This window comes from Fusarium coffeatum, assembly GCF_003316985.1.
Source record: "Fusarium coffeatum strain FIESC_28 chromosome Unknown BRIP53273_contig_113, whole genome shotgun sequence".
In the NCBI taxonomy this organism is placed as follows: domain Eukaryota; kingdom Fungi; phylum Ascomycota; class Sordariomycetes; order Hypocreales; family Nectriaceae; genus Fusarium; species Fusarium coffeatum.
Window position 1 is genome coordinate 1 of NW_022157906.1, and position 15,985 is coordinate 15,985.

The 15,985-nt window shown below is 44.4% G+C and overlaps 7 protein-coding genes across 7 annotated transcripts; 2 read left to right on the forward strand and 5 right to left on the reverse strand.

The window, feature by feature from the left end:
- Positions 1-2,285: 2,285 nt before the first annotated feature.
- Positions 2,286-3,401, reverse strand: FIESC28_05247 (uncharacterized protein; the record flags this gene model as incomplete). Its single annotated transcript, XM_031159394.1, has 2 exons — positions 2,286-3,162; positions 3,211-3,401. 2 exons carry the CDS (start codon positions 3,399-3,401, stop codon positions 2,286-2,288), a joined length of 1,068 nt encoding a protein of 355 aa, XP_031016465.1.
- A 392-nt stretch (positions 3,402-3,793) lies between these two features.
- Positions 3,794-5,446, reverse strand: FIESC28_05248 (uncharacterized protein; the record flags this gene model as incomplete). Its single annotated transcript, XM_031159395.1, has 3 exons — positions 3,794-5,093; positions 5,147-5,247; positions 5,300-5,446. The coding sequence occupies 3 exons, from the start codon at positions 5,444-5,446 to the stop codon at positions 3,794-3,796; spliced, it is 1,548 nt and encodes a 515-aa protein (XP_031016466.1).
- A 654-nt stretch (positions 5,447-6,100) lies between these two features.
- On the reverse strand, positions 6,101-7,920 carry FIESC28_05249 (uncharacterized protein; the record flags this gene model as incomplete). Its single annotated transcript, XM_031159396.1, has 8 exons — positions 6,101-6,384; positions 6,482-6,867; positions 6,913-7,128; positions 7,189-7,246; positions 7,304-7,318; positions 7,377-7,478; positions 7,532-7,586; positions 7,639-7,920. The coding sequence occupies 8 exons, from the start codon at positions 7,918-7,920 to the stop codon at positions 6,101-6,103; spliced, it is 1,398 nt and encodes a 465-aa protein (XP_031016467.1).
- A 353-nt stretch (positions 7,921-8,273) lies between these two features.
- On the reverse strand, positions 8,274-9,953 carry FIESC28_05250 (uncharacterized protein; the record flags this gene model as incomplete). Its single annotated transcript, XM_031159397.1, has 1 exon — positions 8,274-9,953. One exon carries the CDS (start codon positions 9,951-9,953, stop codon positions 8,274-8,276), a length of 1,680 nt encoding a protein of 559 aa, XP_031016468.1.
- A 1,648-nt stretch (positions 9,954-11,601) lies between these two features.
- On the forward strand, positions 11,602-12,546 carry FIESC28_05251 (uncharacterized protein; the record flags this gene model as incomplete). Its single annotated transcript, XM_031159398.1, has 1 exon — positions 11,602-12,546. One exon carries the CDS (start codon positions 11,602-11,604, stop codon positions 12,544-12,546), a length of 945 nt encoding a protein of 314 aa, XP_031016469.1.
- Positions 12,547-12,964: 418 nt separating this feature from the next.
- On the reverse strand, positions 12,965-13,666 carry FIESC28_05252 (uncharacterized protein; the record flags this gene model as incomplete). The annotated part of the gene is made up of 1 exon (XM_031159399.1): positions 12,965-13,666. The coding sequence occupies one exon, from the start codon at positions 13,664-13,666 to the stop codon at positions 12,965-12,967; it is 702 nt and encodes a 233-aa protein (XP_031016470.1).
- An 809-nt stretch (positions 13,667-14,475) lies between these two features.
- FIESC28_05253 (uncharacterized protein) lies at positions 14,476-15,789 on the forward strand (the record flags this gene model as incomplete). Its single annotated transcript, XM_031159400.1, has 1 exon — positions 14,476-15,789. The coding sequence occupies one exon, from the start codon at positions 14,476-14,478 to the stop codon at positions 15,787-15,789; it is 1,314 nt and encodes a 437-aa protein (XP_031016471.1).
- Between the last annotated feature and the right edge of the window lie 196 nt (positions 15,790-15,985).

Here is a 15,985-nt window from a genome sequence, read left to right on the forward strand (position 1 = left end):
GCCCGGACTAGAGTACTAGGTTAAAAGTAATACTACTAATATTTACTAGTTAGTAAATACATTAGTTATAGTCTCTTACTATTCTATAGAGTTAATATACCTTTTATTTATTAATATAAATATAAACTTACTTTTTACTATTACTATAGTAATATATAATTAAACTTTATTTTAAATTATCTTCTTTTACTAATAGGGTTATATACTTACTTTTAAGTATATATTTTTATTAATCCCTTAATTTTAAGTTTACTTAGGGTTATCTCTCTTACTTACTCTCTCTACTAGCTATTCTTAGTATTTAGGGTTAATTCCCTATTAACTATAAGGAGTCTATATTATCTCTAATTATTACTGTTATCCTAGTGAAACGTTATTCTAGCGGAATAGTCTGTATATAACCCTAGATCTCTATACAATTTCGCTAACCCTAACTATCGTTCTGCTAAAACGACGCCTAGACTAGTAACTAGGCTATTTATAGGCTAATATTATTAGTAATTTTAAAAGTTTATAGCTTACTATAGTTTAAATCTTATAGTTTTTATAGTTATAGGTATTATCTTACTATATATCTAAACTAGTTATAGTTATAGTATTTATATTTTAATAAATCTTAGTACTATTATAGGGATTACTATACTACTCTTAATATTATAGGTTCTAGGTATATTCTATAGGATATACTTTCTTAGTTAAAGTAATATTATTCTTAGTATTAATTATTACCCTAATTATTATTTTATTATTATTAGCTAAGGTAATGTAGGTTAAAGTTACTTTCCTTGTAAGTAAAGTTAGCTTTTTCCTATCTATGTTTATACTATTATTTATTAATTTTAACTATTATTATAATATATATAATAAGATTATTAGGTCTATTAGTAAGGTAGAGCTTATTCTTTACTTCTTTCTTAAGACCTTAGTAATAGATTTCTATAAGTACTTTGTTATTTTATTTAGTTTTAAATATAAGTTATTAAACTTATATAGAGTATATAGTATAGGTCTTATACTACTTTAGTATTATTAGTTTAGCTACTACCTATTGTTCTTTATTAACTACTCTAAAATTATCTTTAAGTACTTATTTAAAATTATTCTAATTTAAGAAGATATTCTAGGTCTCCTAATCCTAAAGGTTTTTATTATCCTTATACTTAAGGTAATCCTAAAGAATTAGCTTAAACTAATTCTTAGTATTTCCCTAGATTAGTATAAAGGTATAGATAACTTTCTTTATAGTAGTATTAAGTTAGTTTTAGTATATCTAAAAGTATATCTTTATATAAGTAAAAAATAGTATAATATTTACTACTTTACCTATAAAGGGTTCTAGCTTAGGGGGTTTAAGTACTTTACCTAAGTTCCTTTTAGGTTATAGTACTAGTAGGGGCTATAGAGTAGCTATAGGCTATTTATTAACCTAAGCCTATAGGGTATTAATAATATTACGTAACTACTATATCTTAATAAGGAGTTCTACAGAGCTAAGTATAGCTTTAGTATATAAAGGTATTAGTTTAGTATTACTAGTTATCTTAATAGTATAATATTACTTAGTTATTTAATATAGTATAGTTTAAATAAGAGCTATTAATATATAATAGTTAGGTTTCTAAATAGGTAAACTAATCTATTCTAAGTTTATATTTAATAGAGTTATAGGGTATAATACTAAGTAATATATTAGTATTATATCTCTTAATAGTAAATAAAAGGTATTTAGGTAAAGAAGTATTATTAATAGCTATTAAGCTAAGTATATTAACTAATACTAAGTAAAGGTATATATACTTAGGTAACTTATAGGTAATTAGTAAGGTTATCTTAGGATTAGTACTAATTTTAGTAGATTAGTACTAATTATATTAGATTAGTGCTAATTATTAAGGCTTAGTACTAATTGTTATTAAATATCCTGTTAATATAATTAGTAAAAAATGTAGGGGTATATATAGGGTAACTAATCTACTTGTTAGATTGTAATATTAACCCTGCTAGAGTTAAAGTAGGTTAAATAAAATTAACTCTGCTAAAGTTGATTTAGGACTGCAGAACTAGGCTATCTTTACAGGCAAGGTTCTTTGCCCCAAGACTAACACGTATCTTACTTTATCCTAGGATAAGTTAGAAAAATAAAAAACATCTACTCTAATTAACTTGTCTTTACAAGTTTCTTTAATATTACTGCCTCTGGCTATTTATTATCAGTTTACCCAAATGTATATATCTATACTGCAATAACCTACCTAGTTCAGTTTAACCAAGCTCAAGCTTGCCAACTAGAGCTTACCTAAACGAACGTAGACAAATGAACAAACAACCTCCTCATCTTTATGATCTTGAATAAACAGCTCCTTGGTCCTGGCAACCCAATCGTCCAACAGCTTCTTCTCCTCCTCTACACTGTAACGCCCTTGGTTACCAACTTTGAGAGCCTTCAGAAAGTAACCAGAGCAAACAGCCATCATCCAGTCAATAACGATATTGGCGTAATCTTGACTGGCATCTTTGTCCTGAGCCTGTTTCTTTCTCAAGTTATGAATGGCAGGATGAGTGACATCATCTTCGAAAAGATCATGAACTTCCCAAACGTTGCTCATCTCGTCCAGGGCCTTTCTCACATCATCCAGAGTACGGTTGTAGGTAGGCACACGAAAGGCTGCGACTACTGAAACTGGGATGGTTCCTTGCTGGACCATCTGGATCATGGCGTTGCGGCACGCGTCGACAGGTCCACTGTAGTTTTCGTAACCAGAAGAAGCTTGACCGACGAATGAGAGAACAAGAGAGCCGCCCGAGGCGATCTCCTGGGCACGAAGGTCCAAAAAGGTGCATAGATCAAGATGGGCTTGCTTTTGAAGCTGCTGATCATCCTCCGATTGGACGCCAGTAGGAGGGGGAACGTGATCAAGATGGTGAAGAGCGGCGAGCGAAAAGCCAAGATGTGCAGATTGAGGAGGAATGACCTTCTGGTAGAAGTTTCGAGGTATCATGTTCAGGAAGAGTGGATGAGGGAATTCCGTTTTGTCCAACGAATCGGCCCACGATATGATCGTGGTAGACAGAGTACCAAAGTCGTTCTCTGGACGGTCACTGAAGAGTAGCTCCATTTGACGTGAAGGAGTTGCTTCGAGTATGATTTGGATAGGTTCTAACCTGAAGGCTGATCAATATGCAGACATTGATTTGTTTCGAGTTACTTACGAGTTATTGCCGTGGGCAGATCCATACTCGATAATGGTTGTGCGATTAACTCCACGCTCCACTATAGTCTTTGCAGCTTGCTGGAATAGAGGCAGGGCATGAAGCATCGCTTCGTGCTGCAAAGCAGCGTGGGAGCTGTAAGCTCCTTGCCCTTGCATGGGTACGTTGTTTTGAATGGCCTTGTCTGACATGGTTAGTAAGAGAGGAAGACGGATTGTAAAAGTGAGTGAGTTGGGAAGTTCAAGTCTGGGTGGGAGCCCAAGTTTATATACTTGCCGCTGCCTTGACCACTGCGAAGGATTTAATGGATCCAGTTAGATTGGGAAATTTATTAACTGATTGGACGAATTACAACTCCCACACGGCCTGTTGGAAACATTTTCTTTATCAGTTTCATGCTGTAAAGGAACCGTTCATCAGAACATATCTATGGTCTTTAAACTAAAGTAATTTGCTTATCTGATTTTCTTTTTGCACAAGATCATATCACCTCTCGTCAACATGCTCAATGCACTAACCATAGAGAAATTTTCAAGACTCCCAGCTATCCCAGCACGAGTGCCGTTTGTAGCCTGTTAAAAGTCTAGACAAACCTCTTCTTGACCTTCACCTCATACGAGTTCGACTGTAACTGTTGCGCAATACGGAACACAGTCGTTTCGTCCTGCCCCGGGACATACTCAAAAGTAAACTTGCGCAGAAGTGTTGTGAGAGAAATGTGCATCTCCTGGAATGCAAAATTCTTGCCGACACATATCCGGCTGCCCGCTGAGAATGGCCAATACGGTACAGCCGAGGTCTGATTCTGCGCGTAGATGTCAAGCCAGCGCTCAGGAATGTACTTGTGGGGATTCTTCCAGTTATCGGAGTTGAGGTGTGCCTCTTGAGTATTGGGGAAAACGGTAGTGCCCGTCGGGATGCGGTATCCAAGCACGGTTTCCTGCTTAGATGCCTCGCGGGGACTTCCCGTGGCCTGGCCCGGGACGAGACGCATGGTTTCATCGATGCAGGCTTGAAGATATGTCATTCCTGCTTGGGAATAGGCGCATTCCGTTTGACGGTCGGGCTCGCTGGGAGGGTACCATTTGTCAACTTCTTCAACCAGCTTCTTCATAACATTGGGATGCTTAAGAAGCTGCATAATGGTGAAGAGTTCGGCATTAGCGGTTGTCTCGCTACCAGCTGCCAAAAGAATGACGCTCTCATCCTGGACGTCCGAGGTGCGGAACTCGGAACCAGGAGAATCGTCACTGACATCAACAAGATGCTGTAGTAGGTCTTGGTGTTTGACATCCCCAGACTCCTTGCGACGCTTATCAACAATGTTGAATGTGAATTCTTCGATATAAGGATCTCGTTTCGGAAGGAAAGGGATGTACTTGATCCACGAGATGAGCTGCATCACAGCTGAGATCTTCATACCCGCCTTGAGTCGAGAAGGAAGAGGGTGACTTCCATTTTCAACGACGTGAAAGCTACCACCAAAAGTAGTGGCACCGATAGTGTCAATGGCCAACCCGTGGATGAAGTGCTGAAGGTTGATGACAGTGCTGTTGGAAGAGTTCTCACAAAGCTTGTCAAGATGGGCAACACCAGCATCGACGCATGACTTCATGAGCGGTTCAAGGCTACGAATATAGCGGATACCAAACATTGAAGACAGCATACGCTTACGTCTTGAGTAAGCCTTCTTTTCAGTGAAAGCGAGGAGTGTCGGACGTTTTGGGTCTTGTCTGAAGTTGCCATAGATGGTTTCAGACTTTACCCAGTCCTCATTCTGGATGATTCGTTTGATCTCGTTGGCGTCACCAACTGAAATCATGTTGGGCGCAAGCACAACAATAGGGCCATACTTCTGGTGAAGAGCACGGGCAAATCGATGGCTATGAGCTGTCAGAGTTTCGATCATGATTTGTGCATTGCTCTGAACGCTTACCTCTTTCCCTTGAATGTGGCAATCTCCAAAGGCCATGGGCTTAGCTTGTTGATGAGAGGACCAGGGATGTGGCTGACGGGTGAGAAAATATTTTTCAGAAGCTGGAAGACGTTAGTGAGTTACAAACCCAAAAGTTCCGTGGTAGTATCTTACCTCGAATACTCTAGGCACTACAATGAACAAAACAACGAATGCGGCAAAGCCTTGCGTTATAGTCAAGTTACTCACGGCCTCGGAGACATTGGGCGGGAGTGAAGGAGTCATTCGACCAAGGTGTTCTTGTAGTGGTTTAGACCACATAATGGAATGGGCCTCGTATCGTGAAAGCTGCTCTGGCCCAGGAAAGATAGGATCGAACAAAAGCAGTAGGGAGAATGTACGCTCTATACGTGGCATATAAGCCGCTACTCATAGGCCCCCCGTACCACTAACTCAATCCTCCCAGTAGGGCATGTCCTTATCGGGACAACGATTTTGATCAGACCGTACCATCCACCTGGCCGGCAGCCCCCGAAACAAACGATTTGAGCACTGACATTTGCAGGAGTGAGCTGGTGGGCGCGTTTCGTAACTTGTTTCGGTCGTATGACAAACAAAACCCTCCGGTCGAGTGAGGAACTAAAAAAAGGTATAGAGTAAACAAGTGGAACGCAGCAACACGGAATATTACACGAGGTTACAGTAGGATCTTGTTCTCCATTCTTTTTGCTGATCCTTCAGCCACACATAGACCAGTCTAATGTGAGAAATTAGCTCGCTTAGCTGCGAGATGTAAGGAGGGCGTGTAAATTGTGGTTTACCCGTAAATGGACATTCGTATGTTTCCTTGGAACACTGTGGGTGAAGAAAGACGGGATGAGATGCACTAAAAGTTCTCCATAAAAAGGATCGTGAATTATTCAGGTAAATGGAGGGGAGTGATATTTCATGTTAGGAATAGGCGTAGCTCTATCTCTACTTGTACAGGTACGTGGACCTTGTTTGGCAGAACGATACTAAGCCCTGCAGCCCATACTCAACGCCCAGACCACTCTGCTTATGCCCCCCAAACGGTACATGAGGATCAGGACGGGGCGGTCCGTTAACGTAGACGTTGCCAGCCTCGAGAGAAGACGCCACGCGCCTGGCGGCCGATACATCCTTGCTCCACACACTAGCAGCAAGACCGCTGTTGCTACTATTGGCCATTGCTACGGCTTCATCGATGGATGAGAATTTGATGCACGAGACGATGGGGCCTGATGGGATCATGTCAGCGATTTTGTCATTCTTCGGTAAGATCATCCAGTGTGATTCTTGGAATGGGCCCATCGATGGATGGCGGGTCTGACGTACCAAAGTTTTCTTGTTGAGCGATGTCAGCATGTGGTGATGGGTCCTTGACGATGGTCGGCTGGATAAAGAATCCTTCTTCCGGTTCCGTCCGAGCCGGCGATAACAGTTCACAGCCAGCTTGTCTTGCGTCAGCGAGTGCCTGTTTGAGCTTCTCATATTGCACCTGATTTTGAATTGGCCCGACACCTGAGACAAGGTCCTTGGCTGCCCCCGCTGTAGCCTCCTCAAGCTGAGCCACTGCCTCGTCGAAAATATCTTGATGAATGTACAGACGACGTGTGGCGGCGCAGACCTGTCCAGCATTGAACCATAGACCTCCAGAAATTTGAGGAATGATGGCCTTGAGGTCAACGTCGGGAAGGACAATAGAAGCATTGTTACCAGCGCTTTACAAGTTAGCGGTGAGTACAGCGTCTCTGATGTATACTCACGTCTCAAGGGTAATTCGCTTCATGGTGTCTGCTCCATCTTTCAGAATCCTTTTTCCTGTAGCCGTAGATCCAGTGAAAGAAATCTTGCGAATATCAGGGTTCTTGACTAATAAAGGACCCAGTTCGTTGTCTCCATGGAGGACTTGTAGAACTGCCGGAGGAAACACTTGCTGGGCGAGCTCTGCGAGCTTAAGAGACGAGTATGGAGTGAACGGCCTTTGTCAAATCAGCCATAGGCACATAATCAAAAGATGTGAGTTGAGACTGTTGGCTTACGAGGGTTTGAGGATAACGCAGTTTCCCGTGGCTAGAGCTGGCGCAATTTTCCCGATTGCTAGAGAACGGTCAACTAAATATCTTGTGTTGTTCTTGCAGTGAGTTGAGTATTTACCAAGCATCAATGGAACTGTCACGAGGTAGCGTCAGCAACCATCTACACGATCTTATTCCGGAGATTGACTTACAATTCCATGGGCAAATAGCTGCAACTACCCCAAGAGGCTCATGACTAATGACAACCGTCTTCTCATTGTCTTCAATCACTTCTTCAGGAAGGTTGTATTTAGCTTGTTCAGTCAGAAAGATTGATTGTCTCAGCCAGGGTGGCACTGGTACAAACATGGATATCGCAGCCATTGTGCAGCAAAATACACTTCGATGGCTGCTTTTTCGACCTGTACAGTATCAGTACCAAGGTAATTTAAAGGGAGAAAAATTATTGCTTACTGATCTTCCGCACTCTGTAGCAAGTAATTGACAAAAGTTGCTGGCATGAGAAAGGTAGACGTCGGCAAATCGTTCCAAAAGGTCTGTTCGCTGCTTGTAAGACGTTTGAGACCACGCAGGAAATGCTTCTTTTGCAGCGCGCACGGCATCTTCAACGTCGTTTGCTGTAGCCACGGGAGCAGGCCAGAAAGATGATTGATTGAGAGGGCTTGTACCCGACGTAGTAGTATCGGAACCACGAGGGTTACCGGCGATAATATTATAGAAAGTAGTAAAGTCCATTGCAAGCGATGTGTGATTCCAGAATTGAATTGAGTCAAGAGAAAGATCACAACGACTGGAACGAATTGGAAGGTGAAGTGTTTTATAGCAGAAATTGGAGTGCTGTGCTGATCAAATTATAGTGGCAAAGTGCCCTGAGGTTACAGTGGGGTAGGGGGGACTAAGCCTGAGCTAGCACTAGGTCCGCTGGAAGTTACTCGCTAACAAAGATGTCAGCGGTCGGCAGTGTCTCAACTGTCACAACTGCGAAACACATTTGCGGTGCATTGAATGGACTCCATACAAACCAAGATTAAATTATTCTTACATAGAGATAGTTAAAGCTATGCCCAGATACCTGTGGGTTTCCACAATCAGGTTCTTGCGACACCTTCTTCACTCGACTTGATCTGACTAGACTCCTTTTTCTCCTCCTGCAACCCGAATTCCGTGTTCAGCTCATCTCGCAATGTCAGTGAACGGACAAAGAAGCAAAGTAAAAAGCCCAACAAACAGAAAGCGATGGATGTCTGCCAGACAACCTTTAGCCCATTCAAGTATACCTGAACCACTTCATCTTTAAGTCTTGGACTAGAGTCAAGTGTCTTCAAAAAGTATTGAGTCGCATGTTCATATGCGCCACCATTTACAAGAAGACTCCTGACTCCTTCATCTGAGATGTCGGGCGCTGCATGATTGACGTGGTTGTTAAATACAGCAGCTGGGATTGCAACACCCCAGATAGACCCAAAATTCCGAATGAAGGTCCATGCGCCAGTCGCTGTGGCCACGTCCGAGTCAGGAAGACTGGCCAAAATTGGAGGCAAAGTACTGGTGAAGACAAACCCAGTGCCAAGTCCAAAGACGATCTGGAATCCTACCCATCGTCCAGTGGAAGAGTTCTCATCAAGGAGAGTAAACAGGCCGCACGCGATTGACATGAGGACGAACCCAGAGAAATGCCATATGCGGTACTTGCCCGTCTTGGTGATGGTAATGCCAGCAGCGACACCTCCAGGAGCACTGGTGCAGGCAATAGGGAACAACATGACGGCCGAGCGGGTAGGGCTAGCTTCCTTGACGGCCTGAAAATAGACTGGGAGGAAATAACAAATCCAGTACAGCAGCAAGCTGTGGATGAAGCTGATGACAAGCAGTGTGGATGATGTCCGATTACCAAATAGTCTTAGGGGCATGGTCGGTTCTTTCAGCCAGGGAGCTCCCTGGTACGCGAAGAATGCGACGAGAGCAACAAGGCCTATGACAAGAGGAAAAATGGTTTGCCAGTCTGACCAAGCATTTTCAGAACCACCCCAGCTCAAAGCGAGGACAATGGACGCGACGGACCCAATCAAGAGGATACTTCCTCCCCAGTCGATCCTGCTTATCTGCTCCTTGAAAGTACCAGATGGCGGCCGAGTCAGTTTGAGAAACAAACCCAATGCAACAAGGGCAACTCCAGCGATGGGCAAGTTGATGTAGAAGATCCATCTCCAGGAAATGTTTTGGGCAAAAGCACCGCCCATGACAGGAGCGACGACTGCGGCGATGGCCCATACTCCGCCAATGATACCCGCATACATGCCTCTTTCTCTGATAGAGACCATATCACACACAACTATTTCCGACATGGTGAGAACGCCTCCACCGCCAATACCTTGGACAGCGCGACCACCGACCATCATAGCAGTGTTGTGCGCACCGCCACATAGGCCGCTGCCGAGTGTGAAGACACAAACAGCGATGAGAGTAAGGCTACGGCGGCCATAGATGTTGGCAGCTTGAGCGAAGATGGGGATAGTGGCTGTTGAGGCCAAGAGATAGGAGTCAATGATCCATACGTAAAGAGATTCAGAACCCAAGTCCGCCGCGATAGTGGGTAAAGCGGTGGAAATGATGGATGTATCGAGGGCAGCAAGGAATGTAGTCAAAGCAATTGCGACGAAGATGAGCCAAAAGCGAGCACCTTTTTTGTTAGGTGCAGGGCCCGGCGGCGATGGTGATGGTGGTTCCTCTGGCGTTGGGCTCTCTACCACGGGCGAAAAATGATCCATGGCAGCCGTATTTTCTGAATATGGAGGTAACGAGAAATGACACAGCGATACAGTGAGAAACAAGAAGTGAATTTTCTACTATATATCAACTTGAACCGCCCAGTGGTAAATGAAGTTCGTTCTATAATTGGGGTGAGTGGGTGATGTAGTCTCCTCCGTAAATATCCTGGAGACATGTTTACAACAAGACAAGAGCATAGCCGCTGATCTTTGCCGATACTGACTCAAGGTTTCTCTAACACAAACCGAGCCACAGTTAAAATGGCACGATTTTCTGACAATACATCGGACGGTTCCACACAGGCATCTCTTTTGGTCAAAAAAAGAATTATTGTAATTGGAAAAGCCGAAGGGCAGTCGGAAGCTTTTAGAGAAAGTGGTCGAAACCTTGCAAGTATTGGCTATCAGCCCCCTGGTCAGGAATACTACCAGTACTACGCTGCAGGTGAATCCTTCGGAAAATTCTTACCTAGAATCCTCCGACATCATGCCATGCTAAACCATCCGCATTTGCATATCCACACCGATCTTACGTGCACGAATTACCGAAAGCGGCTTCTCATAATCTCATCAGTCCCACAACTTCTCTCACCAGCAAGCTTCAGAACGAGACCTGCAATGTTACCCGAATCCTTTCAGAAAGCTCTAGAATGCCAAAATGGCGCCACAAGATTGCACTCTCTTTGTACCATGCTACCCCAGCAAGGTGCATAGTCGGGTCTCACCAGGGGAGCAAGTAGAGCCTTTTGCAACCCTATCTACTGTCACTTCTGGTGCCATAACTGTCAAACTCGAAACACCTTGAGGCCAAACTCTTTAACCGCATGTAAGTTCATTCCTTCAAACCTGTCGCACCATGTTCTGGAAAATATTGCGATACATCATTTTTTTGTTTGGCATCTCTTGTATGAACGTTTTATCCTGCCCTCGATCTCTCGTATGAGCGAGCAAATCCATTTCACTTGCCGCGGTCGGTGATAGCGATACATGATGTAATGATACGATCTTCAATGGGTACTCGTCGATATTTTTGTTGATAGAGTAGAGCCAGATAGCTTAGCTAGCATGCTGTAGTATTTCTCCTTGCATTAGATCCGAATTTCTTAATAGCTTGCCATAAAAACAGATATTTATCTATAATACAATTTAGTCTATCTCCATCACACTCCTCACAACTCTAGAAATAAGCTCAAATAAGATGGTAGTTTGACCTCCTGCTGGAACCCAGATGTAGCTAACAACAGTTCAGGAGCATCCAGTTGACATTATCAAACCTACGTTCAGCAAGACTAATGTAAAACTTGTAAAGGATCTTTTTTCCAAAGAGTATGTCTCTAACGGCCATAGAATCTCTCTTCCTGCACCAGCAGGCCTTCGTATAGAGAGTTTTGAAGATATTGATCTCTATTGTGATCGTAAGACTCTGGTCGCTGCTATGTGCAGCGGTAGGTTGGACAGTACTTATCTTATCTACCGTCTCCACAAACTCGGGTTTTCCAACATTCACATCGTGGTTGTCGATGTTGGCGAAGGAATCGATATAGTGACGTTGGAGACACTTGCTGCCAAGTAGAAAGCAACATTTCGATGTCTTTCTGGCGTAGAGCCATTCGTTGGGAATGTTGAAGAGGCTATTCGTGCCCACGCTATGGCTTACGATCTATACCCAGTCAGCAGCTCCTTGAGTCGCCCTGTCATTGCTGGTCGAATCACCAACTATGCGAACAAGGTCGGTGCTGGACTATTACTAGATACGGCCAACCTTTCTCAAAATAGCCTGCCTAGACTGAGCCAGTCTATCCAGCGAAATGGATTTCAAGGTCCTTTCGGAAGTCCTTACGTCAAATCGACGATTTCGCGAAACAGCAAGGCACGGGAACTCTCCAATGCAGGTTTCCCCAACATGGCACATCGCAAAGTCAGCGGTGATGAGAACTTTTGGTGTCGTGAGTTTGAGAACGGCTCAGCGGATGACCCAGAAGGCTTTTCAGTGCCTGGGGATATCTGGAAGTGGACACGAGATGGCAAAGCTCATAGTCCTGAAAGGATCATACTTGAGTTTGAAGATGGTCTTCCTGTCGCAGTTAACGGCATAAGAAAACCCATGGTTGTTGACATGATCTCCCTTCTGAGCCCCATGGTTGGCAAGTTTGGTCACGGTCGATCTGTAGGTCTCGAAGCTATTGCTTCAGGCGAGAAAGTCTTGGAGCTGAGAGAAGCTCCTGCCACCACAATCATCATGAATGCACGTCGTCACCTTGAGACAGCTACTTTGTCAACTGAGACATTGAGACACAAACGCAGTCTTGGGCAGCAGTGGGTGGACGAAGTTATCGCTGGTCGTTGGCAGAGCAAGATTCATCAAATTTGCGAGGCTGCTATTACAGCGGTATCGGTAGGTGTAAGTGGTAACGTCACATACGAGATCAGTCATAGACGATTTCTCCCTTACTCTTTCACGGTGGTACAGCCGTTGTATATCCGGGATCGCGATGCTTGGGAGCATGACGCTGCGCTTGAGAGTTGTGCGAAGACTACAGATATCGTTCGCTTTCTTAGGAATATTGCTAACGACAGCACAGAAGTAGGGTAGATACTGAAAATTGAAAGTCTTATTGTTCCTTGGATACTTACATCGGCATTCTGCGTGAATATATCTTGCAACTAAAACTAACTCCCTCACGGTATGGTAGGCTCACATCCAACCGAAATATAAAGTCAACATTGTTAGTATCGGATTTATGGTGCTAGTAATTTGTAAAGACACTGTGCTTATATATTGAGAGCTTAAGCAGAAACGCCTGGACCTAGAATAAAAAATTAGTTATAATTTCGATCGCTTACAGACATCCTCTTGGACAAGGTTGGCTAGATGTCTAGGTCATCGCAAAGGAGATAGTTCGGGTTAGCAAATTTGCATTATATAAATAGTGGCACAAATAGCCCCGGTATGTATGCTGAATCGCTTCATTCTATCTATCTAAAGTAGCTAAATAAATACCCTGCATAGCTCAAATCTCGATCGCAGTAATAGTAGCAATCGAAGGCTTTTTCTTCCAGAGATTTGGCACCTTCTTCCTGTTTGACCCTCTGTATACCATCGTGATGACATCCGCAATCTGTTGAATAACATCAGGGCTTGTTGGCATATGATGACCACCATTGAACTTGATCACTCTCCTAACACTTTGTTTCGTGCAGTGACTCATTAGCATCTGGCTCTCCTCAAGATAGGGATCTGAAAGTCCCTGGATATGCACAGTGGGTATCTTTATCTCTGGAGTCTCTGGTACGAAAGGAGGAAATGTGCCACAGAAGAAAACACCAAACAGGTTGTCGTGGGTGAAGGGTTGTCTCTGTTGCTCGAGCAGAATACTAGCCGTTGCACGTGCACCTTGTGAAAAGCCCAGGATGCCGGCGAAAGGGCCATGTTGAATCATGAAGCTCTTGATGTAGGCAACAGCACTGTCTTCCTCTAGCCGCTTCTCCTCAGCAGATAGTGTCTTGTCGTCGCTGACCCAGCAGGAGTATGGACCACAGTTCTCAAAGTAAGGGAGAACACCTGGGCCTGGGGCACTGTCTAGGGGAGCTTCAAGGTAGACAAGCTGGAAACGGTTGTTCAAAGCACATTCTAACTTGGCAAATTGGGCACGCATGATTCGAGACGATGCGCCACCGCCGTGCAGACAGAGCAGCCTCGGGTAGTGTGACATTTTGGGGTATGATGGATGAAGAGTGATGAAACGTTTGGTAATGGAAAGGGTGTTGATCTGACTTGATGCAAAGCAACTTGGAGAATGATTTGAGTCTGGCAGTGAAAGGCGGGTATTTGACTTAGATTTTTCTTGCATACCACAGTCAGCCAGGCTTGGTAATTTATTAGTAGGCCCAGTTAGACTACTGTCTAAGCCAGGCTTTACTGCAAACAAGGCCACCGAACTGACATCCTACTATTGAGAGATTCCTGACTTAGTTCATCGTCATCGAACTAAGCCGCGGGCAACTGTCTGAAACGCAACACCTTTCGGCCAGGACGTGTGGCTTCGAGTCGTTCGAAGGATCAAGTATGGTTCGAAAAATATGCCCGGCTCTTTTGTCATGGCGTCCGATTTCGCTCTTTTTAGATTAGGCGAAGCACAAGCATCCACCATCTTCGATATGATACGTAGGCTGAGCCCCCCTGCAAGCGTCGTTCCACTCCTCGTGCTATGATAAGATCAAAAGCAAAATTATTGACGGGGTGTAAGCAGGAATGCCTTGCAAGGAAGGATGATATCGTTCGATCGATTTCCCGCTCATTTCCCAGCGGACTAGCACTCTCTTGTGGTAGAAAGAAGAATTGTTCGAGAGACCCCTTTCACTTTAGAGATTCCCACCTGCCTGTCGGTAAGAAACGCAATAAAGTGTGCATGACCGCCCTGTTCATGCAATAGCGACAGATCATCAGACCTCACACTTGCCCCTCAATCTACTCTTTTCGGCTTGCTTATCGTTCATCTTTTACCCAAACGAGTCTGCAACTATGCTTGCCGATGCTACCATCTTGGTCGCGGTGCTCGGGGCTCTCGTCCCGGCTCATGCAGCCGCCTTGACATTGGAACACCGCTCCCTTAGCAGCGGTAACTCGGTTGCAACACCTGCCTATTGGGACGTCTACGGCTATCTCTTCAACGTCACCGTTGGTTCACCTCCCCAGGAGCTTACGATGCTTAGCGACATGACATGGATGGCTCTCTTTGTGCGATCTGGGCGATGTCTCGGGGAGTTCAATCCTGATCTCTGCGCGGGGCAGGAACAACCATTCTTCAACGAGCGTGACTCGGAAGCATTCAGCAACGCCTCTTTTGCGCAGACAACATGGCCTATCACAGCCTTTGCCCCTAACTTCACCGTGGACTACGGACGAGATGAGGTGTGCATTGGGCGTGTCTGCAACAGTGACACACTCATGCAGGTCTCAAACTTTCCGTATCCCGCCAGTGTCGTTCCTGCAGTCCCATTTGGTGGCATCTACGGCTTAGCCCCTCCACCATCGAAACGGACCGAAACATCAGAGCCTGCGAACTACCAGGCATGGCAGGATGGCAACATGGGACCCTTGGTTGGCTGGCATACGTGCGCCACGTTGGCTTCGACCTCGAGCTGCCAAGGTGGTGATGCTCAGCTCGTTTTTGGAGGTACAGATACAATCATGTACGATACGAAGAAGCTGCAGACGTACAGGATCCAAAACCCAGAATGGCTCAGCGACGCGTTTTACCCCGTTACGCCCCCTCGCAGTAACTACTGGAGCACTCCGCTTACGGGCATGTGGGTCGAATGTGATGGAAAGAAGTCCAAGAACTATGCTGTTCCTTTCAAGTCTATCAAGGGTGATAAAAAGACACCCCCACTAGCTGTTGTGGACGAAGGATCCGAAGGACTGGGCGCTCCACTTTCGCTCAACGGTTACATGTACCTTGTCAAGAAGACTGGCGCCAAGCCGGCCTCCGCCGCTGTCATCGCAAAGATTCTTAGTCAGGGATCTACGGGATACAACACCGATAAGCAGGACTGGTACACTGTATCCTGTAAGGATCTGGACAGATATCCTGATCTTGTTTATGAGCTGGATGGAGGGAAGAAGTACACGATTTCTCCCGATGATTACGTAACGCGTTTGGAAAACATGACCGGATCTGTGTGCTATCTCAATATCAACGTGTGGAAGTATGGTCGTACGAATACGGGAGATGCAAAGGTGGTTCTTCTGGGTAGGGCATTTCTCAAGAAGCAATATCTTGTGCTTGACTTTGAGCATCGTACTTTTGGCCTTGCACCTCTTCGTACAGGGTAGTCTTTTTTCTCTCATCCTTCTTCAATAGTTTCCGCCTGTACATAGCTATTCGGTTTGATTCGTTTGTCTTTTTGTTATAAATAATGTATTCATAGTTTTTATATGTATGTTTAGTTTACAGGCTCGATGAGTCGCTCTATTGAACGCTAGCTAATCTCAAAGCTCTTTTTTCCAGAGGGGAATCCATGACTGTTTC